Raw genomic sequence first — 26,530 nt, 5'->3', positions numbered from 1 at the left:
CGCAGTGTAATCCTCTTGATTTCAAGAGTTGATCTGACACTTCCAGTCTCCTACTCCCATTCAGCATTTCCCTGAGTCTCCAGCAAGTCCAGAATGGGGAGAGATGGGCTCCTCCAACTTTTCACAGTTCCCTTTCTCAGCAGTTACTGCTGCGGTTACTGGCGGGGGGGGGGTGTCCCCTAAATGTCAGAAATATTTGCGCAAAGTAAAAGGCAGGGAAGTAAATAGAGGGGAAATTTGCAAAAATTTATGGGCTTGGCAGTAAAAGGGGAAATTTGCACAAATTCAGTAACTGCTTCAAAAGAGAGCTGAGTTGTGCCACGACAGACACTGGGATATGGGCTGGATGATCGAGGGGGAAGGAGAGGGAGAACCACCCATGGTAAGCTGCTCATCTGTCGTTTTTCCCTTTTTTTCCTCCCTGCCCAGCCCCGTGGCGCTGTCAGGCCAGGGCTTTGGGGCAGAGGTCCAGGGCCCTACTGGCAGAATGAGCAGTTAATTACTTAATTAGTTAATTAATAATTAAATACTGGATTGGCTTTGGGGCAGAGGTCCAGGGCCCTACTGGCAGAATGAGCAGTTAATTACTTAATTAGTTAATTAATAATTAAATACTGGATTGGCTTGCGTTTTTCTAGCCAGTTAGCAGCAACAGCAGTACAGGTTCTCCCTCTGTTCCCCCACCCGCAATGATGCAAATGTAGATGAACACACGGCCCTGTCCTTTCATCTGTTTCCAAACAGAACGGAAAATGTCTTAACTGCAATGTTCAGCCAACAGCCTCAAGCAACTGTTCGGGGGTCTGATGACCGCTCGGAAAAATGATAACACTGGCTAAAAAGTAACAGTCGTGCCGTGTGAACGTTACTGCAAAGGTTTATCTTTAGGGGAAAAAAATACTGCAGCACTCATGATCTTCATCGCTCATGTGCTCGAAAGCTTTCCACCTCCACCCCAACATATTTTTTTTCCTTATCAGTTAAGACCATCTCCTTTTACCATAAGCTTTGAAACATAGAGGTCAGATAATCCTGGGTTGGCCAAATGGTACCCGTCAGTACCCATTGCCCAGAGTCACCTCCCGCAGTGCCCATCAATCTCCCTGCCCCCCCTGATTTTTATTTGTTTCTTGAGATGGTTCCTTTTAAAAAATGAACTGGGAGGCGGGCACGCTGCAAAGCAATGTGCTGTTCTCCCGCACCGTCCTTATTTGTGTTCAAAAGAACGATTTTGTGTTTTGGAGCTCAGACCCCCACCTCTGCCTTGAACCCCAGGTTTTTCGCTAAGTTTCTTTTCTTTTAGTCTCAGCAGTTTGCCTCCTGGGAAATGAAACCAGTGCTTCGTGACCGGCCATGCCCGCCATGGTAGCCATTTTGTGAATGGGCAAGCCCATGGCAGCCATTTTGCGAGAACGCTCAGGAGGACACTCTCCCAAAAGTCCAGATGTGCCTTCTGATGCCCTGATCTAGTCAAACCCCTGCTTAGCGCAAGCCAGAATTGTCCTCTGGAAGATGTAGTATGGTCAGAGATGATGGGGGTTGTAATGCAACAGGGCCTGGGCGAGATACAGGCTGCCCACCCCCGAGATCTGCAGACATAGATTTGAGCAAACAGAATCAGTTTGAGTATATTTTAACCGCATGCTCTCTGGAAGAGAAATAAGATGCCTAAGGTGAAGGGAGATGTGAAGAAATGCTTGCGTAGAACTACTGGTGTTCTGTAATGCTTGCTTTGTGTGGCCTCTGTGAGGCAACGGAGTAGGCCTGAGGCCTTGTCCAAGGCCTGTGTAGTAGTTGCTGAGCAATGATCTGAAGGGAGGCGGGGGGGGAATCGCTTTGAATATTGTTAGATGGGGCCTCGCTGAGGTAAACACGATTCTGATTGGCTGGGGATTCTAGCTAGGTAGAAAAGAGCGGTTGGGAAATGACAGTTAAGGGATGGCAGTTGGCAGTTGAGGGGCGGGGGAGTCAGGGGGAGAGAGGGAGAAGGTCTGCCGGTTGGTGTGTGGTGTCTGAGGAGGACTTGGAGAAAGCTGAGGAGAAAGGGAACGCTCCGGCGTGCCCCTGTTAGAAAAAGTTCTTGCTTCTGGTCAAATGAGAGGCCAGGCAGGTGACAGTGGAACCAACAAAGTTTTATTGATCGTTTTGCAAAACGGGTGCAGAGCGGTCTGGACCCAGAACATGGCGCGCCCAATCTTTTTATACCCACCCCTAACAGCTCAGTACTTCTCCATCAGTTCTTGTCTTTGCACATGCTCTCAGTTTAAGCTGACCCATTGTTCTTTGTCTTTTCGCATGCTCTCAGTATAAACTGACCTATTGTTCTTTGTTTCTTTGCCTGCTCTGTTTAAGCTGACTCATCTGTCACATGTCATGCCTACCTGACCAAGTCACTAGCTACACTAGCTACTTATGACCTCCCCTTTTTATCTAACACCACTAGTGGTTCCACATGGACCTATGGCCCGATCAGGGTCCACCCAGAGAAGAGCCTTCTGTGTGGTGGCCCCCTTTCTTTGGAACGCCCTGCCCCTGGAGGTCAGGCAGGCGCCAACACTGTGCTGCTTTCGGCGCCTCCTGAAAACAGCTCTTTCCCAGGAAGCATTCCTTCGCTAACCAGCCACAGTTTTTATTGCCGTCCTGTTCTTAAAAGAATAATTGTAATCATGGTGTTTTAATTCTTTTTATCTTTTTTACTTGTTTAGCTCTTACGTTGACTGCTCCAGAATCTGTTTTAGATATGGAGTGGTATACAAATGCAGTAAATCAAACAAACAAGCAAACGAATAAAGGGAATAGCTATTCTTTCTCTGTGGGATAACCGGAGGTGGCTGGTGAAAATCAGGAGTCCGGAGCAGGTGGCTGTGTGATGTCAAGAGGCTGCCCTAAGATTTACAAGCAGGCAGTAAAAACCCAGATAAACTGCCCAGCACCTATTAAATAAGCAATTAAACGTATATTTTGTACATAAGGTATTACCACTATTTATTTTGGGGCTTTCAAAAGACTGCTTCGTGGCAGTTCTTAGGACGCAAGAGGCACTGCTGCTGTTACAAACTTCTAAGGACTTCTTATCCCCGAAACCTCCACCCCAGCCAAATCCCCTTATAACCAGGTCCAGCTTCAGAGTACAGTCTTCCCTTGAATTCTTTAATTCAATTATTCAATTAATTCTTTAATTCAATTATTATTCTTAATTCTTCCTCTAGAGAATTGCCACCAAGCAGTCTTTTGAAAGCCCCAAAGTAAAGATCAGTAATCCCTTATGTACAAAAGATCCCTTTCATAAATTACGTATTTCATAGTTCTTCCTGTGTCTAGCGTCGGTGTCCATCTCACGCCTAAGCCTCTTAAACGGGCTAATAGGTTTTAAATTAATCCAACAGAATGGCAAAACAGGGTCAGCTAGGGGAACGCTTGAGTTATAGTGGCAGAGAGTTGCTTGGGTCCAGAAATATCAGCTTTTGCTATAAATAAGGAACCCCATAGGTGGGACTGCGCAGTGATCAGGAGCACATTGTCTCATTATCTGATGCCATTTTAGTTAGGGATCTGCCACATGACTGCCCAGAAATGATGCTCCCAGTTAAGCTTGCTGAAGATCCACAATCAGATCTTAATGCCAGCCCAACTTTTGCAGTGAGTGAGTCAAATGGAAAGGTGGCTATAAAAGCAACTCAATGTTGCTATTAAGCACTGGCTCCCCCTTGACAACTGAATGTCAAGATGGGGACATTCCTCCAGCTTCTCCTCCTCCTGATACTCTCCTTCTCACTGTCCCAACCTGGTGAGTAAAAAAGAGAACTTGTGAGCTCACTTTTCTGTCCTTTTTAGGCAAGCCAACATCGTTCCCTCTAGTTCCAGTGTCTGCGGCATGAGTGCCAATACATTTCTGGCACCCACCCATGCACAAAAGGGAGGTATCAGCAGACTTGGAGGAACACCGTGATCTGCCTTTCAGATTTCGGCATTCTGCATAACACAACCCTGTGCATGTTTACTTAGAAGACATTAAGTCCCACTCTATTCAGATGGGTCTTCCCCCCTAGTAAATGTGTTTAGGATTACAGACTAAATGAACATAAAACAAAACAAGTGGGACCTGCAACAAATTTTTGCAGTGTGAATGGAAGTGCCCATGTTGAGGGTTCCAGCCCACTCTATTCCAAGGAGGCTGCTGAGCATACCCAGTTCGGATGGAGTTTTTGCAGGATGTTCCCCCTTCAGTGTTTTTCCCCCTTCAGTGTTTTTCCCCCTAAAGACTTTTCCCCTCCGCGCCTTCTGATTCCTCTTTTGCATGGATGGTGCCACTTCAGAGACATAAGTCGCAGCACTTACAGTCTGAACATCAGAAACAGAAGTAACAATGTAACTTTGACGAGATTACAATGCAACTTATCTGCCGGATCCTGTATGCTGCCCCCATCAGCTCCTGCCAGTTCTTGACTACTATTGCATGCCAGTACGTCAACTTAACTTTTGTGACGGTCCCCTTAGACACAGCTTTTAGCAGGCTAAAGAGAGGGGAGGGGCGACATGATGCGGCTAACGTTGGAAGTAATCAGAGCTTGTGAATTTAATTAAGCTAATCTTTTCACCCCAGCTTTGTTCCAAAATTTGTATGTCAAATATTGACAGCAACGTATGCAATATTGCGAAATGGTAGACTCATGGGGTTTTCCTGGTATTAAGATTTTGGTGTCTGAGGCAGAACATGGAGCTAAGCCCTGTCCTGGTGGTAGAAACGTAATAATATACTTTTTAAAGTTGCTCCCATTGCCCAGGGTTTGCAGGCTTGAGGTGGGCCAACCCACCCTGAAGAATTGGTCTACTAGGGATGGACGAATGTGTCAGTTTCGCTTTATCCCATAGTTAATTGTTTAAAAACTCATGTTCTTTCTCAAATATGAAGAAATTTGCAAAATTTGGTAAATCCTTATCAAAAGTGAGCTGAAACTAATTTCTCACCCATCCCTACCTACAACTCCCATCAGCCCCAGACAAAGGTGAGGTACGATGGGAGTTGTTAGCCAAAACACCTGGAGGATGTTACCCAACCCACCTTTGCAGGCAGTAGAAGAGATAATTTCCCCAAAGTTAAAACTTAACAAAGGAATTTCAAAGGGAAGGTTCCACTGAGAAATGGCTGAATTATATATCACCTCTGGCCTGAATTAAGATAATGGGCTTTTATTCCAATACAGGTGTTAATTAGCTTACCAGTGCCAGGATGTGTGTGTTATCAATCCAATTTCCTGAAGAGTCACTATGCTTATTTTAGATACACTTTAGCTTTAATGTCATTGTCAAGGTCCGCGTTTTTGTATTCCGTTTCCCTCTAAACTCCGTGTTTACAGCTCCATGTCAGGAGCGCCCTAGCTGCCTCTTGCAGTCCCCACCAATAGCCAACTCAGGACACAGACGATAAGGAATTCTTTCTGAGACTTTATTCTTTTATAACTTTATGACTTTCAGAATACTAATCACTAGCAACAAAGCAAGGAACAGCACTGGGGAAAGATAGCAGAGTGGCCTAAGCTCCAGGTAAGGCAGTTGGTCCCCGTTTGAAGGAGAATCACGGGAAGACCCTAAACTTATGGGCTAGGGAGAGATCCTCCCTCTTTCACTTGGGTCCTCGGGACCCGACCGTTGTTTGCGCGCCAAATGAGCGGTACGCCTCCTTTCCGCGCCCTCCACCTGTCATCACTCCCAGCGTTGGCATCGAGCATCCAGCAAGCCCCCCTCCAGTGCTCTCTCACTGCCAGGGTCACTATCTATCCCAGGAATGCTGGCAGGATTCTCTGCCAGCTGCTGTGCTTGTGAGAGATGTGTGAGCTCCTCTCCCATGGATTGCTGTTCCTCCTCAGAATCAGAACTCCTCTGGGGCTCTATTGGCTCAGTTTCCACCCTGACATTCCATCCCACAACCACATGTGTACATATTCCTGCCAACTTAAGATACTTCATGTACCAGATGAAGTGGGCTACTCTACTCTACAAAGTTTATGCCATAATACATTTCCTGTTCAAGCTGCAAGACTCTCTATTGTTTTTGCTACAATGGGCCAACAGGGCACCCGTCTGGAAATGGGATTTTCTGACATGCTAATTCCATTCCCCTTGCCTCTCTTTCTTTATTAATTCCCCTGAATGTACTTCTGTGCTGGCAAAACTTATTGTAAGCTCCTTGGGCAGTGACCTTGCTTCATTTATTTGCTTGTGTTACTTTGTACGTTGCCTAAAAAGAAGCAAGTAGCAGCAGCAGCTGACCTCTGGTTATGATTCTCACAGACCCCTTGCGGAGTCAGATTATTGGGGGCCATGAAGCCAAAGCCCACTCCAGGCCATACATGGCAGCCTTGAAGGAAGAGCAAGGTTTCACCTGTGGCGGATTCCTAGTAGCACCCCAGTGGGTAATGACCGCAGCACACTGCTTCAGGTAAGTGACCTCAATTTCTTCCCAAGTGTGATGCTTATCGAGGTACAAGTAAGGACAATGTTAATTATTGGAAGTGTCAAGCAGTGGGCATTTGCTTCTTGCAAAAGGTCAGCAGGTGGGGAACCTGTGGACCTACACATGTTGTTGGACTCCAACTCCCATCAGCCACATCAAGTGACCAATGGGCAGGGATGATGAGAGTTGTACTCCAACATCATCTGGCCACAAGTCAGAGTGTCAGCAAGCATATGGACAGGGAAGATGAGGTCGATACTGTTTGCTTGGACTTTGAGAAGGCATTTGACCAAGACCCTCCCCAAAGACTCCTGAGCCAACTTAGCTGTGGTGGGATCAGAAGAGAGGTCCTCTTGCGGATCAGCAATTGGTTAAAGACCAGAAAGTAAAGTGTAGGAATGAACAATCCATTCTTGCAATGGAGGGAAGTAAACAGCAGGGTCCCACACATGTCTGAACTGGGGACCAGTGCTTTTTAACTCGTTCATAAATGCTCTGGAGTTAGGGGTTAAGAGTATCCTGTTACAGAGGCTTCAGCAGGTTCTAGGATAGTGATTAATGGCCCATCTGAGCACTAAACAAAAAGCATTTCCTGTTTTCTGCTATAAACCTCTAGTTGGCGCTGTGCTTTAGCAGAATAGCACAAATGGAAATAGCATATTCTTTCACTTTCACAAATTACACCTCATTTTCTGTGCTCTAAAAACCCTCGTTGAAAGTGCTGTTTAAAAACAGAAGCGAAACTGGAGGGTCCTGACATCCTCTAATGGCACTGAAGTCCGAAACATCTAGAAGGCACCATGATCCCATGTGCAACAGGGAGGGAAAGAATAGCTATAGGGTTCTTGGATCTCTGACTGATGCAACCTATGCTCCGTTTCCAGCGAATTTAGTGTCGTCTTGGGAGCGCATAACCTCCACGCTCCTGAGGAGTCTCAACAAGTCTTTGCTGTGGAGTCTTACCACATTCACCCAGAATATGGCAAAGAAATATATTTCAATGATATCCTTCTGCTGAAGGTAGGTTATTCCAAGCGATCTCTTGCTCTAACCATGTCCCGGAGGTAGCAGTCCTATGGTAGGAGAGAAAAATGGTTCCCCCAATCCCATGTCTGAAGCAGCTGTGTCACTGGCTCATGGGAAAGCTGGCCCTCAAGGGGGACTAGTGTCATGAGCTCCTGAGTGAAACTGAAAGTTCTTCAGTGAGAAGCTTCAGCTTCAAAATTTGGAGGGAGGAAGTTTGCAGGGGGGGCAGTGAAATTTTCCAAATGGTCTGGATCCTCACATACCTTTGGTGATGCAGCAGTTTCTTTTCTTCTGTCTTCTGTCTCGTGTCGTCAGTCCTGGACCTGCCATAGAACCCTGTGAATCTCTGATTAAATGTTATTAAATAAATATTGATTTACTTCATTTTTATTCCACTCTTTCTCCAAAGAACTCAGGGTAGTTGACATATCTCCTCTCCCCCCGCACTCACCCTCACAACAATCCTTTTTGGGCAGGTTAGTCTAAGAGATGGTGACTGGCTGAATTGTATCTGGTAAGCTTCATAACTAAGCAGGGATTGAACCTGGGTTTTGCTCTCCTAGTCTGGCATTCTATCTACTATCTACTAGACCATATCAGTGGTAACAGTTACCAGTAATAGTTCTTCCACCCAACTAAAAACCCTATATTTTGCCACCAAAATGAATTTCTACATGCATTTGTTCATGAATTATTGCATATCGCCATTGGAGTGACACACAGTTGGAAACTCACAGCTGCAGAATTCATGCACCAGAATGGGCATATCTGCCCATGTTAAATGTGTCCCTATATGGGCCTGAGACATGCACAAACTTCAGGATTCACTGCTCATCTATTTTTTATGGGGGCATATGGCAGGTCTGGAACTAGCATAATGTTATCCCCGCCGAAGGGGGGAGAATAAAAGGAACAGCTAGTGATGGGAAAGGTAACAAAGGGCCTGAGCCATTTGAAGCATCTTGCTCTGTTGGGGGGGGGGAGGCTTGCAGACATCCATAAATTCTGCATTTCCAATATCATGAGGACCAGCAACCTGTCTGTTTTTAATCAGACAAGTATCTCCATTGTCTCTGTCCCCTCAAAAGGAAGTATCTATTTAGGCATGAGTTCCTATTTGCCCCTCAAGGGCTATATATTGCTACAGAGGGTTCCTTTCATCATTCTGTGTCTCCCACTCTTTTCTGCAGCTAAATGCAAAGGCTACTCTGAACAAATACGTTCAAATGGTGCCCTTGCCGAAATCTGACAATGACCTCCCCGGTGGGACAGCATGCAGCATTGCTGGATGGGGCCTGACTGACCAATTCAGAAGCACAGAGAAGCTCTTCGAGGCCAACCTCACCATCTACAGCCGCAGGAAATGCATGAAATTCTACCCGGAGCTCCAGGACGGGATGATTTGTGCAGGCAGCTACAACCAACTTCGCGACACGAGCCAGGTGAGGAGGAGCAGCAGCAACCATGGCAGATAGCTGGTTTTAAGGTGACGGACTTGACCTTGGGGGAGCTGGGAGTGGTGACGGCTGACAGGAAGCTCTGGCATGGGCTGGTCCCTGAAGTCACCAAGAGTCAGAAGCGACTGAGTGAATAAACAACAACGAATTCTAGGAAACAGATCTCAGAAGATCTGAGGAAGAGAGTTCCAGTCCTCCTTCCTCTAAAATTTAGCAATAAGGGTTTTTTAAAGTAACTCTTTAATTGGAGCGGGGGCAGTTTTACATCGCCCTGAAAAGTGGAGAAGTGCCCCAAATGTGAGAAGTTCAAAATTTGGGAAGAAGTTCCATTTGAAATAACTTTTCCTTTAGCATTACATAGGAACATGAAACGCTGACTGCTGCTGAATCAAGTGGTTGGTCCGTCTAGCTTGGTTCTGTCTGCACCTAGGGTGTGGAACCTGCAATCCTAAATCCACTTGCCCTCAGCATCATCCAGCTCTCCTGATGCTGCAGTCCAACTCTTCCTCCCCAAACTATCCCCTTGGAAATTGCTTCCTCTCCTGTAGTGTGTGTACACGCACATGTGCAAGGGGGTGGGGAGGTAGAGAAGGGATGGAAAAAGTGAAGAGAAAAAGTGATGCAGTTTTGCACTCCTTCCAGCCTTGGCCACTGTGGGACTCTGGAGCCACCCACCATCAGCTGCAGTCCTCCAGCTGACCTTTCTTGTGGTCAACAGCTCTTTATAGAAAAAAGCTTGCCCACCTCTAGTCTGTGTTGACTAAAAGTGGCTGCCCAGGTTTTCAAAGAAAAACTTTTCTCAGACCCACCTAGTGATGCTAGGGATTGAACCTGGGACATTCTGCATGCCAAGCAGGTGTCCTGCCCCTGAGCAAGAATGCAGCTGGCTGTGTGGAATCCAGCTCACAGCCCTTGACATCAGTGCTTGAACTCATTAAGTTCAGCCTCAGCCCCAGTTCAAGTCCCAGATTCCCCCGACTGATGGGCCCAAATCTTTTCTCTGCTGTCATCTTTGTTCTTTCCCTTCACAGGGGGACTCCGGAGGCCCAATGGTGTGCAATGGTGTGGTTCAGGGAATTGTCTCCTATGGGAACCATTTCCCTCCTGGGATTTACACTCGCATTGCCAACTACCTTCCTTGGATCAAGCAAGTCATGGAATCGGGCATGTGAGAAGAAGCAACAACTATGCTATTTTTTTTAATCCTTTTTTTCTAAGCCTTCTTCTTGCTTAATAACCTGACTGGCTGGCATTCTGCAATGCCACCCCCTGCCTTCACCTCCTGCAAAATATATTGTATGCATAAACAACTGGATGGGATTTTTAGTGCATGGCTGCATTTTCTTGAGTGCTGACACCAGCTCTGGTATCCTTCTGAGAAAACTCCTTATCCTTGCCTTTTCCTGTGACTTTTGCCCCTCCAACTCTAGCACAGGGGAGCAGAAGGTATACCTCCAGATGTTTTGGACTCCCAGGAGCCCCTGCTGGCATTGCCAATGGTCAGAAATGCTGGGAGCTGTAGTCCAAAACATCTGGAGATCTACTTTCTGTCCACCCCTGCTCTGGCACACCTAGGTGGCCAGAAGTCCTTTTCTCAAACACCTCTACCATTCTCCCTTGTTGCCTCTTATACCTGGAACATCCTCTCAGAACTCCCTTGAATCCTTTGCTCCTTTGAGGGATTCCATCCACTGCTTCTTACACCTGGAACTTTCTCCCAAAGCACCTTCATGGGACCACCTTTCAAAATACATTTCCAGGACCCACCTCTGCATGCAGCCTTTGGCTCAACCCCCTCAGTCCACACCCCAAACTGAAACAAAGTCTACATTAGCTCCTTGGGTAAACATTCTGAGTTAGCCTTGCATTTCCATAACTGTCAAAATACACTCTGGCATCCTCAGGGATAGAAACTTGCCTCTTTCCCCTCTTTTTTTGCTCATGAAGTGCTGTAAAGAGCCTTGCACATGACCTGTAAATGATCAGCAACAGTTTCCAGCTCCCAGTTATTTAGGAACAGCAACAATAAAAAAGCCTTCCTTTTCGCCCTGGTAAATTAGTCTGCTGAATTCAACAAAGCTTGTGTGGAGGGGTGGGGATATGAGATTTGTGTATGAAAGGATCTGTGTGTGAGTGCAAGCTCTGGGACTGAAAATGAATTTCTAGTCTGAAGGTGTGCTCAGAAGCACCCCTTCTGCAATTCTGTGCCCACCTTTCCGAACCACTGTTTTGGCCCTGGCTTGGTGGATCTTGGAGCCTAAAGTCTGCCCACCTCTGCTATAAATGAACAGGATTCCAAAAGATGAATATTTCTGGATTTCAGGAGTTGTGATGAACACCTGCTTTTATTAGGATGAATCCATGTTCTAAGAATACTGTGGGCTTTCAAATAACGCCGCACTTTGTCTCCCAGCTGTCAAAGCCCCTGTAATTAAGTTGCTATCTCCCCTTGATGTATATTCTAGCAGCTTTGCTGTCTGCGAAGTGGCTAGGGATTTAGCTTCCTTATAGTGCAAGACTTTGCATGCTTACCCAGAAGAAAGCCACACTAGGTCCAATGGGGCTTACTCCCTGGTAAGTGTGCATAGCAGTGTCACAGGTTCAAGATTGGGGGGGGAGGTTTTGGGGGCAAGATTCCCTCAATGGGATACCCTCCGTGGCCCCTGGGCCTGATCCACATTGCTGTCCAGAAGTAGCACAAGGCAATCCATACTATTGTCTCTACTGATATGCCTGGGGGGGACAGGTAAACAGGAATTAACTGCAATGAGGCAGCAGTCTCACAATGCCAACCCCTGACACCAGCTCCACAGCATATGTTTGCAGCCATGGCCACTCTGTCCAACCTTGCACATTTTATTTTCAGCAGCAGCGATTTCCTGTATACAAAAGTAACTTGCATAGGGTAAACATGTGTGAGACGTTCAAGCATTCACATACTGGAATTGTCAAATCCCAACTACTGATCAAAGGTGGAGGATATTGTGGTCCAAGGATAAGAGCCATAGAAAGATCAGAAGGCAGGATAAGGCCCCCAGGTCCTGCCACGCAGGCCAGTCACAACAAAACTGACTAAACCAATTAGGAGGCAGGTATCTGGGACTTTGAAATCCTGTCCAAAGTGCTGCAGGTTGGAGTGGAAAGTGTTTCAATCCTTGGGCATTTCTCAGCATTGAGTCTCCAAAAAGACAGGTTCATCCAAAGCTCTAGGATAAGCCCAAGAGGAGATACTATTAAAAAAGACCTCGACAGGCACAACAATTCAGTAGGAGTTCCTTCGCACCAGTTGACCATCTCAGTCACCAAACTCCTCCAGATGAAGGTACAAGGCCTTTTCTGCAGCATCCATGCAGTCTGTGTGGCTCCTTTAGACCAGGTTGAACTCATCCAGGTAGCCCGCCAGGACTGCGTCTTTAATGTCCTCAAAAACTGTACAGATGTTCTGTGTGTCTGTGGCACAGGTGTAGTGAGGGTAAAGGATCCTAGGCCTGCAGACCTCTTTGGAAGGCCCCACACCAGACTCGCCATTGGGGGCTGAGAACTGTCTGAAGACGTCTGTGTACATCTCTAAGATGAACCGCTTCGCCGAGTGGACATCTTGCTTTGGGCCTGGAAACCGACAAACAACACAGCCCTCTGTGAGAAAGTCAGCTGACCTAAGGCAGCAGCCAACACTGCCCACGTATCTCTGCTGGAAATGTGGCACCAAAGGGACCCACCACTGGAGCAACAAGAAGCTAGCGCTTCCTAGAGAAACCCCAGAAATGGGCTGAAATGCTTGTTTCGAGGTTGGGACAGTTCAGCAGAGCTCGCTTCTGTGAGGTCCGCTGAACCGTCCCATTCCAGAAACAAGCATTTCGGCTCGTTTCCAGGGTTGCTTTAGGAAGCACTAGCTTCCTGTTGCTCCAGTGATGGGTCCCTTCGGTGCCACATAATCAGTACAGGTGCATGGGATGCCCTTAATCTGCAACCCTAATACATATCCTACTCAGAAGTAATTTCCACAGGTTAGTGGGGGTGGGATTGCAGCCGAAGAAGCTCTCCATGTTTATCTCTTTGCACATGTACCATACATGTGGGGTGCAGATCAAACCCACCAACTCTGCCCCCAACATCCATGGGCTGTGTACCCCCAATGTCTACATGTTCAGCATCAACCCCGCTGGGAACCCAAAACGCCCAGGTTTCTCGATTGGCTACAGCATCTACATGCATAGACTCACTTTTCTGATGTTCTACTGAATGCACAGAGGTTAGGGCGGCATGGGCAAGGCTGGAGGATGTGCAGGTGTTTGGGATAAACTTGGAGGGCATGGTTCTGCTTTATGGTTATGCACTGAGGGATAACACTTGAAGCAGTCTTTTAGGCTGCAGTCTTAAATCACACTTGCTAGTAAGCCCTGTTGGACTTAATGATAATTATTTCTGAGTAAACATGCACAGGATCATGCTGCTAGTTAGCAGGGGCATCACCAATGTGATATTCAGGCATAATGAATTAGGGATGCCATGTCCCCTTAAGTACAACACAACTCCAGAAACCTGTGCCTCCCCCTGCTGCCTCTGATACTGCAGGTAATATATATAGCCATTATGAGCAGTAGCCATTGGTGGCCTTATCCTCCCTGCATTCGTCCAGTCCCCAAGATGATGGCCATCACTACATCTTGTGGTAGTGAGTTCCATAGTTTAACTCCGCCCTTTGTAAAGAAGCCCTTTCTTTTATCTATCCTGGATCTCCCACCACTCACTTTCATTAGATAACCCATTTGGGGTTCTAGTATTATGAGATGGAGAAAAACAACTTCTCTCTCTCCACTTTTCTCCACCCCAAGCCTACCTTTATACTCGCCATTTTTCTAAGCGAACGAGTCCCAGATGGTGAAACCTTTCCTCATAGGGGAATTGCTCCAACCCCTGACTCAACTGAGCTGCATCTTCTCAAGCTCTAAAATACCCCCGCTTTCCCCCCAGGTGCATTAGAACAAATGGCCACAAAGGTCAGAAAGAGGGCAGAAGTCACAATCCTAAATCACAACTGAGCTGCCAGGCCAGGCCACTGAGACATGTCTTGCTCTCCTAGCTCAAATTACAAGAAAAGGAGTTTCCGGCAAACGTTAGGAAGGTCTACTTTTTGGCAGTTCGAACTGATTGACAGTGGAAGGACTGCCTCAGGAAATGGTGAGCTCTCCTTCATTAGAGGTTTTTAAGCAGAGGCTGAATGGCCACCTGTCAGGGATGCTGGAATTCCCTGCATCTGGGGCAGTGGGGTGGTCTAGATTACCTTTGAGGTCCCTTCCAGCTCTACGGGTTGTATCCAATATTTACTCCTACTTAGAGTAGACCCACTGAAATGAATGGGACTTAAGGTAGTCTAACTCATTTCAATGGGCCTATTCTAAGGAGGACTCCAGCAAAGGAGATTGTTACCTTGTCATGGTGCTGGAGCTTGAGCACCTCAATGACGCCATGAGCTAAACTGTGAAGGGACACCCAAGACGGGAAGGTCATGGCAGAGAGGTCAGACTACATACGATCCCTGGGGAAGGTAACGGCAACCCACCCCAGTATTCTTGCCATGAAAACTTAATGGATCAGTACAACCAGAGATATGTTGGTGTACCATTGGAAGATGGGACTCCCAGGTCGGAAGATGGTCAAAATGCTACTGGGGAGGAACAGAGGATAAGTTCAACTAGCCCCAGATGTGATGGTGCTCAAACTAGCTCAAAGCCGAAAGGACGGCTAGCGGCCGATGGTGCTGGTGGTGAACGACGAATCCGATGTTCTAAAGATCAACACACCATAGGAACCTGGAATGTAAGATCTATGAGCCAGGGCAAATTGGATGTGGTTACTGGGCAGATGTCAAGATTAAATATAGACATTCTGGGTGTCAGTGAACTGAAATGGACTGGAATGGGCCACTTCACATCAGATGACCACCAGATCTACTACTGTGGACAAGAGGACCACAGAAGAAATGGAGTAGCCTTCATAATTAATAATAAAGTGGCTAAAGCAGTGCTTGGATACAATCCAAAAAATGACAGAATGATCTCAATTCGAATTCAGGGTAAGCCATTTAACATCACAGTGATCCAAATATACGCTCCAACCACAGATGCTGAAGACGCAGAAGTAGATCAGTTCTATGAGGATTTGCAGCACCTACTGCATAGTATGCCAAAAAGATACATTATTTTCATTACAGGAAACTGGAATGCTAAGGTGGGTAGTCAAACGACACCTGGAATTACAGGCAAGCATGGTCTGGGAGAACAAAATGAAGCAGGGCATAGGCTGATAGAATTTTGCCAAGACAACTCACTGTGCATAACAAACACTCTCTTCCAACAACCTAAAAGATGACTTTATACATGGATTTCACCAGATGGTCGATACCGAAATCAGATTGACTACATCCTTTGTAGCCAAAGGTGGCGGACATCTATGCAGTTGGTAAAAACAAGACCTGGAGCCGACTGCAGTTCAGATCACAAACTTCTTATTGCACAATTTAGAATCAGACTAAAGAGAATAGGGAAGACCCACAGATCAGTTAGATATGAGCTCACTAATATTCCTCATGAATATGCAGCGGAGGTGAAGAATAGATTTCAGGGACTAGATTTAGTAGATAGGGTCCTGGAAGAACTATGGACAGAAGTTCGCAACATTGTTCAGGAGGCGGCAACAAAAAATGTCCCAAAGAAAAAGAAAACCAAGAGGGCAAGATGGCTGTCTGCTGAGACAATGGAAGTAGCCCAAGAAAGAAGGAAAGCAAAAGGCAACAGTGATAGGGAGAGATGTGCCCAATTAAATGCAAAATTCCAGAGGTTAGCCAGAAGAGATAAGGAATTATTTTTAAACACACAATGCGCAGATACGGAAGAAGATAATAGAATAGGAAGGACAAGAGACCTCTTCCAGAAAATTAGAAACATCGGAGGTAAATTCCAGGCAAAAATGGGTATGATCAAAAACAAAGATGGCAAGGACCTAACAGAAGCAGAAGAGATCAAGAAAAGGTGGCAAGAATATACGGAAGATCTGTATAGGAAAGATAATAATAACGGGGATAGATTTGACGGTGTGGTCAGTGAGTTAGAGCCAGACATCCTGAAGAGTGAGGTTGAATGGGCCTTAAGAAGCATTGCTAATAACAAGGCAGCAGGAGACGACAGTATCCCAACTGTTTAAAATCTTGCAAGATGATGCATGCCATATGCCAGCAAATTTGGAAAACACAAGAATGGCCACCAGACTGGAAAAAATCAACTTATATCCCCATACCAAAAAAGTGAAACACTAAAGAATGTTCCAACTATTGAACAGTGGCGCTTATTTCACATGCCAGTAAGGTAATGCTCAAGATCTTGCAAGGTAGACTCCAGCAATTCATGGAATGAGAATTGCCAGATGTACAAGCTGGGTTTAGAAAAGGCAGAGGAACTAGAGACCAAATTGCCAACATCCGCTGGATAATGGAGAAAGGTTTCAGAAAAACATCTATGTCTGTTTTATTGACTATTCTAAAGCTGTATGGATCATAACAAATTGTAGAAAGTTCTTGGTGGTATGGGGATACCAAGTCATCTTGTCTGTCTCCTGAGGAATCTGTATAACGACCAAGTAGCAATGGTAGACCATGGAACAACGAACTGGTTTAAGATTGGGAAAGGAGTACGGCAGGGTTGTATACTCTCACCCTACCTATTCAACCTGTACGCAGAACACATCATGCGACAGTGCTGGGCTTGATGAATCCAAGGCTGGAGTAAAAATTGCTGGAAGGAACATTAACAGTGTCAGATATGCCGATGATACCACTTTGATGGCTGAAAGCGAGGAGGGGCTGAGGAACCTCATGACGAAGGTGAAAGAAGAAAGTGCAAAAGCTGGGTTGCAGTTAAACCTCAAAAAACCAAGATTATGGCAAACAGCTTGACTGATAACTGGCAAATAGAGGGAGAAAACGTGGAGGTAGTGACAGACTTTATCTTTCTAGGCTCAAAGATTACTGCAGATGCTGACTGCAGCCAGGAAATCAAAAGACGTTTACTTCTTGGGAGGAGAGCAATGGCAAATCTTGATAAAATAGTGAAGAGCAGAGACATCACACTGACAACAAAAGTCAGCATAGTTCAAGCAATGGTATTCCCCGTAGTACCTATGGCTGCGAGAGCTGGACCATAAGGAAGGCTGAGTGAAGGAAGATAGATGCTTTTGAACTGTGGTGTTGGAGGAAAATTCTGAGAGTGCTTTGGACTGCAAGAAGATCAAACCATACTCCAGGAAATAAAGCCAGACTGCTCACTTGAGGGAATGATATTAAAGGCCAAACTGAAGTACTTTGGCCTCATAATGAGAAGACAGGACACCCTGGAGAAGATGCTGATGCTAGGGAAAGTGGAAGGCAAAAGGAAGAGGGGCCAACCAAGGGCAAGATGGATGGATGATATTCTGGAGGTGACGGATTTGACCTTGGGGGAGCTGGGGGTGGCAATGGCCGACAGGAAGCTCTGATGTGGGCTGGTCCATGAAGTCATGAAGAGTCGGAAGCGAATAAACAAAAACAACAAACTCATTTCAATGGGCCTATTCTGAGGACTAACATTGGATAAAACCCATTGACTCTAGCTCAGGTGGGCAGAAAGTAGGTCTCCAGATGTTTTGGCCTCCCAGCATTCCTGACCGTTGGCCATGCTGAGAGGGGCTTCTGGGAATTGTAGTCCTAAACATCTGGAGATCAAGCTTCTGCCCACTCCTGTTCTAGATTATCTGAGCGAGTGAACAGGGGGAGCGAACAGGAGTTGGCCAGCGGAGCTGCAGTGGTAGAAGAGACAAAGGAGACAAAGGAGACAGAGGCTAAGAGGAAAGTGGGCTGCAGGAAGCCCAGGGGGCTGCCCTTCGTCTTTCTGAGTGGATGGGAGCTCACCAGGTGCTTCTGAGAGCTCCAACTGAATTGGGGGGGGGCTGAGTACTCCCAGCAGCTGAGTGGGCAGGAAGCTTCAGTCTGTTTCCCGCCTCCCAGCTGAGCAGAGCAGAGCAGAGCAGAGCAAGCTGCTCCAGCTGGTCCAGGGACTACAGAAGCAAGCAAGCTCCCACAGAGCGAGCGAACAGGAGGAGCAAACAGGAGTCGGCCAGGGGAGTTCGGCAGGGGAGGTCAAGGGGGAGGCCCCTAACATTTTTTTATTTATTTATTTATTAACTAACTTTTTTTCATTTATTTGTCTTGTAACACACACTTCCACACCAGTGGGACTCTGCTTTTAACCTCTACTGAGTAGAGGAGCAGGCACAGGCTAGTCTAGAACAATCACACAGCTAGACACAAAAAGGGAAAAGAGGCTATGGAAGGACAAGACTCTTCAGTGGTGGTGACCTGCAAGGTGTGTGCAATGTTTGTTTTCTTGCCTGAGAACAACATGGCCTACACCTGCAACAAGGGCAAGTTGATCACGCTGCTGGAAGAAAAAGTAAGTGGACTGGAGCGGCGACTGTCGACCCTCCGGGGAATAAGAGAACATGAAGAGTTCTTGGACAGAATGGGGGAACTACAGCCGCAAAGGGAAGACCAGAAGCTTGAAGAGCAACAGCAAGATGAGGCACTGGGAAATGCTGAGGTGAAGAAAAATGGAGTAGAGGATACTCCTTGGAAAAGGGTGACAGTTAGGAGAAGAAGAACTAGATGCCACTCTGCACCAGTGGAAGCAGTGGAGCTGTGGAACCGATTCCAGGTACTTGCGGATGAGACTGGAGGACAGCCTGCAGAGGAAGAATCACAGGGGAACCTACATGAGAGTGAGCAAGAGGCTGAAGGTCAGTCAAACAGAGGCAATGAAACCCAGGCCTACAACAAGAAGAAGAGAAGAGTGGTAGTAGTGGGAGACTCCTTGCTGCGTAGTATCAAGACCCAAGTATGTCGCAAAGACCCGTGGACTCGCCAGGTATGTTGTCTCCCGGGAGGATGAAATAGAGATGTGACTGAAAGGTTGCCTGCACTCATAAAGCCCACTGACAGGTAACCCTTTCTTCTCATCCATGTGGGAACAAATGATACCGCCAAGCGGAGCTACGAAGAAATCACGTCAGACTTTGAAGCTTTGGGAAGGAAACTCAAGAACTTTGGGGCCCAGATAGTTTTCTCATCTATCCTTCCAGTAGTTAGAAGAGGGATAGAAAGGGAACGAAAAGTACTCCGGGTGAATGACTGGCTACGAAGGTGGTGCCGACGAGAGAGATTTGGATTCTGGGACCACGGCCTATACTTCCTGGAAGATGGGCTGTTGGGAAGGGACGGGTTGCACCTCACAAAGGATGGGAAGAATGTGTTTGGCCACAGAATGAAGAACTTCAGGAGGGCTTTAAACTGAATCCTACGGGGAAGGGAGATGTAATGTTGGGGGTAACAATGGATGTAGGCATGTGCACTGCAACAGAGAAAACAGCTCTGATAGTGTAGCAGCCATATCGGGGGTCAGACTAAGTAGCCTCATGCAGTCTCATGCTTCATGTTCTTGCTGAGCTCTTTCTCCCTTGAATATATTGTTGTAAGCTGACGAGACACAGGAATTCCTTATCTTGTCAAAGGTCATACAATTGTCTATCTTGTTCCCTGCTGTTCTCTCCTTATCATGGCTACCCTATAACCCAGTTCTTGTATTATAAACAATGGTGCTGGGAAAAAAATGTTGAGGACTGCAACCCCACATGGGAGAGGGAGGAGGAGCCGTTTCATATGTGTCACAATGTCTATAAAAACAATGTGCTGATGTATTTCAGGGCTTCTGGCTCTTTGGAAATGATTCCAGCCTTAAGCCCGCACGTTAAATAAAAAAACCTTTTTCCTTCACTCCGTGGTCTCTCTGACTCTGGGTTCTGCAACAATAGCGCCCAAAAATAGTCTTCAGACACATGTAGGAAGAAAGCCAGACTATGAAGCACATGGTCTTCGATGTCTATATATTAATGCCCAGAGTATGGGAAACAAACAAAACGAACTTGAACTCTTAATGCAGGAGGGAAATTATGACTTGATAGGTATAACTGAGACTTGGTGGGATGACTCTCATGACTGGAATACAGCAATTGAAGGATATAACTTGTTCAAAAAGAACAGGAGGAACAGAAAGGCAGGTGGGGTTGCACTGTATGTGAAAAATACATATCTCTGTACAGAAATACAGGAAGATGAGCTTGGTAGCCCCATCGAGAGCATCTGGAGCAAAATAAATGGAGCAAAGAATAAAAGGAACCTGGTGGTCGGAGTCTAATACCGGCCACCCAATCAAGGAGGATGAAACTTTTGAAAAGCAAATAGCCAATGTTTCAAGGAAGCATGATGTAGTAGTAATGGGGGACTTCAATTTCCCCAATATTTGTTGGGAAACAAATTCTGCAAAACATGGCCCCTCCAGGAAACTCCTGACTTGTGGAGCAGATAACTTCCTCCTACAGAAAGTAGAGGAAGGAACTAGAGGATCGGCTATCCTTGACTTAATCCTAACCAACAGAGATGACTTAGTGGATAAAGTAGCAGTTACAGGAACTCTGGGGGAAAGCGACCATGTTGTACTTGAGTTCTTGGTTCTAAGGGAAGCAAAAGCCGAGTGTAGTCAAACGCGTGCCCTGGATTTTAGGAAAGCTGATTTTAATAAACTCAGAACAATGATCAGTAAGGTCCCATGGTAAGCGACGCTAGTGAGAAAAGGAGTCCAAGATGAGTAGGAGCTTTTAAAAAAGGAAATTCTCAAGGCACAATCACAAACAATTCCAACAAGAAGAAAAGGTGGAAGACAACAGAAGAAGCCAATGTGGCTTCACAAAAAGCTTAGGGATGACCTGAAAACAAAAAAGGACACATATAGGAAGTGGAGAGAAGGCCAAGCAACAAAGGAAGAGCACAGGCAGGTAGCACAGAATTGCAGGGAGGCTAAAGCTGAGAATGAGCTGAGGTTAGCGAGGGATGCTAAAAACAACAAAAAGGCTTTCTTCAGCTACATGCATAGTAAAAGGCAGAGGAAATAAATGGTGGTTCAGTTATTAAATAAGGATGGCAAAACGATAACAGATGACCAAGAAAAGGCAGAGGTGCTCAATTCCTACTTTGGCTCAGTCTTCTCCCAAAAGAGGGTCTATGACCCCCCTGGCAAAGGCAAAGTACAGGCTGAAGGGGCAGGATTGCAGCTTGAGATCGATAGGCATATGGTCAAGGAACACCGAATTACTTTGAAAGAGTTCAGATCTCCAGGGCCAGATGAACTGCATCCTAGAGTAATAAAGGAACTGGCAGAAGAACTCTCAGAACTGCTGTCTATTCTCTTTGAGAAATCATGGAGGATGAGTGAGGTGCCAGATGACTGGAGGAGGGCTAATGTTGTCCCTATCTTCAAAAAGGGTAAAAGGGAGGAACCTGGGAACTACAGACCAGTCAGTCTGACATCAATCCCTGGGAAAATTCTGGAGCAGATGATAAAGCAATCCATCTGTAAGCACCTTGAAAACAATGCAGTGATTACTCGAAGCCAACATGGATTTGTCAAAAACAAGTCCTGCCAGATGAACCTGATCTCATTTTTTGATCAAGTTACCTCCCGTGTGGACTGTGGGAGTGCTGTAGACATCATATACCTCGACTTCAGCAAAGCTTTTGACAAAGCGCCACATGATATCCTGATGAGCAAACTAGCTCAAAGTGGGCTAGATGAAACAACGATCCAGTGGATCCACAGTTGGCTACAGAATCAGACACCAAGAGTGCTTCTCAATGGGACCTTCTCAAACTGGGGAGAGTTAACGAGTAGGGTACCGCAGGGCTCAGTCCTGGGCCCAGTGCTCTTCAACATTTTTATTAATGACTTGGAGAAGGAGGTGCAGGGAATGCTGATCAAATTTGCAGATGACACAAAATTGAGCGGGATAGCTAATACTTTGGAAGACAGAAACAAAATTCAAAGTGATCTGGATAGACTGGCGCGCTGGGCAGAAAACAACAGAATGACATTTAACAGGGATAAATGCCAAGTTCTGCACCTAGGAAAAAGAAACCAAATGCACAGTTACAAGATGGGGGATACGTGGCTCAACAACACTACAAGCGAGAAGGATCTTGGAATTGTTGTTGATCACAAGCTGAATATGAGCCAACAATGTGATGTGGCTGCAAAAAAGGCCAATGCTCTTTTGGGCTGCATTCATAGAAGCATAGCTTCCAAATCACGGGAAGTACTAGTTCCCCTCTACTCAACAGTGGTTAGGCCTCACCTGGAGTACTGTGTCCAGTTCTGGGCACCACACTTGAAGAAGGATGCAGACAAACTGGAGAGGGTTCAGAGGAGGGCAACAAAGATGATCAGGGGACTGGAAACAAAGCCCTATGAAGAGAGACTGAAAGAACTGGGCACGTTTAGCCTTGAGAAGAGAAGACTGAGGGGAGATATGATAGCACTCTTCAAGTACTTGAAAGGTTGTCCCAGAGAGGAAGGCCAGGATCTCTTCTTGATCATCCCAGAGTGCAGGACACGGAATAATGGGCTCAAATTACAGGAAGCCAGATTCTGGCTGAACATCAGGAAAAACTTCCTGACTCTTAGAGCAATATGACAATGGAACCCATGACCTAGGGAGGTGGTGGGCTCCCCCACACTGGAGGCGTTCAAGATGAGGCTGGACAGCCATCTGTCAGGGATGCTCTGACTTGGATTCCTGCACTGAGCAGGAGGTTGGACTCGATGGCCTTGTAGGCCCCTTCCAACCCTACTATTCTATGATTCTATGATTCTATGACATCTGGAGTGAGGACTAAAATGCCTGCAGTTCCTTCATTTAATCACTGGCCCTGTGGCTGCATTAAGCCCAAGTTCTCTACCAAGCTTTTGCGCACTGCGTGTTATTACTGTTCTATTTATTTACCAAATTTATATCCTGCCCTTTTTCCAAGGATCTACATGTTGTCCCCAACCCCAAAGTTTATCCTCCCAACAGCCACCTTGTGAGGTAGGCTAGGCTGAGAAAGAATATGCCTGGAGGTCCATGGCTGGGTGGGTCTCCCCAATGACCATGCCAGCTGGGGGATAATAGGAGATGGAATCCAATACATCTGGAAGACACCAGGTTGGAGAAGGAAGCTTTAACCACTACACCATGCTGTCTGTCTGGACAGAGCAGGGGGTGCCTCCATGACTGATTGACTCCAAGCTGGCTGTGTTTGGAGGTTATTAGGAATATATGACATCGTGGCCATCCAGCAGCCACTCTGGAGCTTATCACTGACAAAAAACTGAATTTCCCAAGACTGCTTCAAGTCCGATTCTTTTCCTTAAGTTGGGTTCTCCATGATATAGCTGTTGTGTGCTCCAACCCCTGCATTTAGCTCAGGTATGCAAGCCCTGCCCATGGGTGTGCCTTTCACCATGACCCCAGTCAAGGGGTGTTTCCCCTGTGTTTCCCAGCACAAACCAATTAGTGTCCACTCAGAAGTAACTCCCATTGTGGTCAATGAGGCATGCCCCCTGAATGTGCACACCAGCATCTACAGAGATCCCCCTCAATTGAAATAGCAGATTTTAAAGCACTAATTCCCTAAAGGCTGTAAAGCACTTTACCAAGCTGCAGTTCTCTGTTGTTTGGTTTATTGCCATTCGGAAGTAATTACTTTCACCTTTGAGCACTGGATCCTGCACAGCATCGGGTTAAAAGGGGGGCTGGTTTCCCATCCCTTCATTTCCCCTCTGTCTTTCCCAGCACAAGCATATGTGTGTCTACTCAGAAGCAACTCCCATTGTGGTCAGTGAGGGTTGTTCCTGAAATGCGCACTTCCAAAGTTACTGGATTCCCATGAATTAAAATAACACATTTAGGAGCCTTAATGTTGAAGCTTCGAAGCTTCAGTGGATCACAGCATCGGCAGATCAAAGTAGAGAGAACACTGTGTTCCTTCAGTAATTGTTCTTTAAGGGAATAAATAACACTAGGGGGCTGGGGGTGGGGGCAGGAGAGAAGGAGATTATTCCCAGCATCATTAGTTTCAGGGGAAGGAGCACACTGTGTTCCTTTAGTGATTGTTCTTCAACAGAGTAAATAATGCTGAGGAGGGGGGAGAGACAGAGAGAGATAGAGAAGGAGAGGGATTTATGTAGTGACACAGGAGGAAACCTCCTGGGATTTTATTCAAGGTGAAAGGGGCGGAGAGCCGGAAGAGGGTCGGGGGAGCCTCTCTTTTTAATTGAGCAGCCTCTGCCTATCAGCTGACATTCACTCCAACTCCCCACCCCCACCCTACCCAGAAGTATGTTCTGTGAAGCGACTTTTACTGGTGTGATACACTTGCTTCTGGAGTGCTGTGCAGAGCAAAGCTGGCTCCTTGAAAAATCCGGGTAAGCCAAGACTGGCTTCTCCTTCTGTCTCCTTCCATTGTTGTGGAGAAACCACACAGGAAGTGTTACCTGGAAAACCTGGGAAGTAAGCAGCCAGGTCAGAGATCATGATCTTCTCCTCCAAGATGTCCACTTTGTTGAGGAAGAGGATGATAGAGGTGTTCCAGAACCATGGTAGCTCCAGGATGGTCCTGAAGAGGTCAAGGCTCTCCCGCATCCGATTCTAATGCAAGGGAGGAGAGACAGGAGGGGAAAGGAAAACACAAGCACTGCTTGTTACAGCTGATGGAGCCAAGTTGCTTCAATTTTTGGAGGAGCAGAAAGCAAGCAATCTCTGGTGATAAGATTTTGTATAATTCACTCTGTTGAACGCTATGGCTCTTGTAGCCAAAATGGCACCACCCTCACACACAAGCAGCAAACGATGGGAATGTGCCCTACCCTGAGACCCTGGAGAGCTCGATACCAGTTGAAGTAGAGCTGCTCCCAGAGCAGATGGCACAAAGACGTCCGCCTATAAAAGCTTCCTGTGTAATCACTCTCACTATTTCCAGTGTCCAGGTTGTGAGTGCCATTGCTTATGCAGCTAGAACAGGCACCACACACACAAGAGGGAGAATGTGACAAGCTTGGGGGAAGCCAAAGGTTTGCAGAAGGAGGGGAAATCTTTAGAAAATAAAACCCTAAGGGGGAAATGCCCCCAAAGACCACCCAGCGAGTTCCCACAGAACGTTGAAAAAGTTGTTGTTGTTGAGTCATTAAGTCGTGTCCGACTCTTCAGGACCCCATGGACCATAGCACGCCAGGCCTTCCTTGTCCTCCCGGCAATCTTAATTCCAACCTGTGATTCATCCAACCTGGCGTTTCTCATGATGTACTCTGAATGTAAGTTAAATAAGCAGGGCAACAATATGCAGCCTTGTCGTACTCCTTTCCCAATTTTGAACCAATCGGTTGTTCCATGTCCAGTTCTTACTGTTGCTTCTTGACCCTTGTACAGGTTTCTCAGGAGACAGGTAAGGTGGTCTGGTACCCCCATCTCTTTCAGAATTTGCCACAGTTTGTTGTGATCCACACAATCAAAGGCTTGAGCGTAGTCAATGAAGCAGAATACATTTTTCTGGAATTCTTTTGCTTTCTCCATGATCCATGAATGTTGGCGATTTGATCTCTAGTTCCTCTGCCTCTTCGGAACCCAGCTTGTACTTCCGGTAGTTCTCAGTTCACATACTGCTGAAGCCTAGCTTGTAGGATTTTGAGCATAACCTTGCTGGCATGAGAAATGAGCACAATTGTGCGGTAGTTTGAACACTCTTTGGCATTGCCCTTCTTTGGCATTGGAATGTAAATTGACCTTTTCCAGTCTTGTGGCCACTACTGAGTGTTCCAAATTTGTTGGCATATTGAGTGCAGCACTTTAACAGCATCATCTTTTAGGATTTTAAATAGCTCAACTGGAATACTGTCATCTCCGCTAACTTTGTTGTTAGTAATGCTTCCTAAGGCCCACTTGACTTCACTCTCGAGGATGTTCAGCTCAAGTTCAGTGACCTCACTATCATGACTATCAGGGACATTAAGATCTTTCCTGTATAGTTCTTTGTGTATTCTTTCCACCTCTTCTTAATCTCATTTGCTTCTGTTAGGTCCCTGCCTTCTTTGTCCTTTATCATGCCCGTCTTTGCACAAAATGTTCCCTTGATATCTCCAATTTTCTTGAAAAGAACTCTAGTCTTTCCCATTCTATTGTTTTCCTTGATTTCTTTGCATTGTTCATTTAAGAAGTCCTTCTTGTCTCTCCTTGCTATTCTCTGGAACTCTGCATTCAGTTGGATATATCCTCCCCTTTCTCCCTTGCTTTTTTCTTCCCTCCTTTCCTCAGCGACTTGTAAAACCTCCTCAGACAGCCACTTGGCTTTCTTGCATTTCTTTTTCTTTGGGATGGATTGAGTTGCTGCCTCCTGAACAATGTGACGGACCTCCGTCCATAGTTCCTCAAGCACTCTGTCTATCAGGTCTAATCCCTTAAATCTATTCCTCACCTCCACTGTATATTCTTAAGGGATATGATTTAGTCATATCTGAATGGTTTAGTGGTTTTCCCTATGTTCTTCAATTTAAGCCAAAATTTTGCAAGAATCAGCTCATGATCTGAGCCACAGTCAGCTCCAGGTCTTGTTTTTACTGACTGTATAGAGCTTCTCCATCTTTGG

At 46.2% G+C, this 26,530-nt stretch overlaps 2 protein-coding genes across 11 annotated transcripts in view; one reads left to right on the top strand and one right to left on the bottom strand.

Annotated features, from left to right (window-relative positions):
• The first annotated feature begins 325 nt into the window (after positions 1 to 325).
• On the top strand, positions 326 to 10,990 carry LOC146333657 (mast cell protease 1A-like). Of its 6 annotated transcripts, none has more exons than XM_084826290.1 (6): positions 326 to 382; positions 5,476 to 5,544; positions 6,292 to 6,439; positions 7,339 to 7,474; positions 8,671 to 8,922; positions 9,969 to 10,990. In XM_084826290.1, the coding sequence occupies exons 3-6, from the start codon at positions 6,351 to 6,353 to the stop codon at positions 10,107 to 10,109; spliced, it is 618 nt and encodes a 205-aa protein (XP_084682416.1). In that variant the 5' UTR covers positions 326 to 382; positions 5,476 to 5,544; positions 6,292 to 6,350; the 3' UTR covers positions 10,110 to 10,990. The 6 variants fall into 6 exon arrangements, with proteins under 6 accessions (XP_084682416.1, XP_084682418.1, XP_084682417.1 ...); XM_084826292.1 differs by lacking the exon at positions 326 to 382 and adding an exon at positions 1,622 to 1,673; XM_084826291.1 differs by lacking the exon at positions 326 to 382 and adding an exon at positions 1,759 to 1,866.
• Positions 10,991 to 11,759: 769 nt separating this feature from the next.
• Positions 11,760 to 26,530, bottom strand: part of GNA15 (G protein subunit alpha 15) — a 34,245-nt gene continuing 19,474 nt past the window's right edge. For all 5 annotated transcript variants that reach the window (XM_084826299.1, XM_084826297.1, XM_084826300.1 and 2 more), the window contains 2 exons: positions 24,387 to 24,540; positions 11,760 to 12,546 (listed from right to left, as the gene is read on the bottom strand). In XM_084826299.1, coding sequence (XP_084682425.1) covers positions 12,305 to 12,546; positions 24,387 to 24,540 — 396 coding nt within the window. In that variant the 3' untranslated portion in view covers positions 11,760 to 12,304. The remainder of the gene's footprint in view (positions 12,547 to 24,386; positions 24,541 to 26,530) is intronic.

This window comes from Heloderma suspectum, chromosome Z (assembly GCF_057233095.1).
Source record: "Heloderma suspectum isolate Gila_16-S chromosome Z, 16-S_ref, whole genome shotgun sequence".
Taxonomy (NCBI): Eukaryota; Metazoa; Chordata; class Lepidosauria; order Squamata; family Helodermatidae; genus Heloderma; species Heloderma suspectum.
Note: the sequence above shows the minus strand (reverse complement) of the source record. Positions and strands in the feature narration are given on the sequence as shown.

Bases quoted from the DNA above. Each gene is read 5' to 3' on its own strand.
- LOC146333657 (XM_084826286.1), top strand. From the start codon at position 3,727: ATGGGGACATTCCTCCAGCTTCTCCTCCTCCTGATACTCTCCTTCTCA. The intron at 6,440-7,338 runs GTAAGTGACCTC...CTCCGTTTCCAG, and splicing joins ACCGCAGCACACTGCTTCAG to CGAATTTAGTGTCGTCTTGG. The intron at 8,923-9,968 runs GTGAGGAGGAGC...TTCCCTTCACAG, and splicing joins AACTTCGCGACACGAGCCAG to GGGGACTCCGGAGGCCCAAT.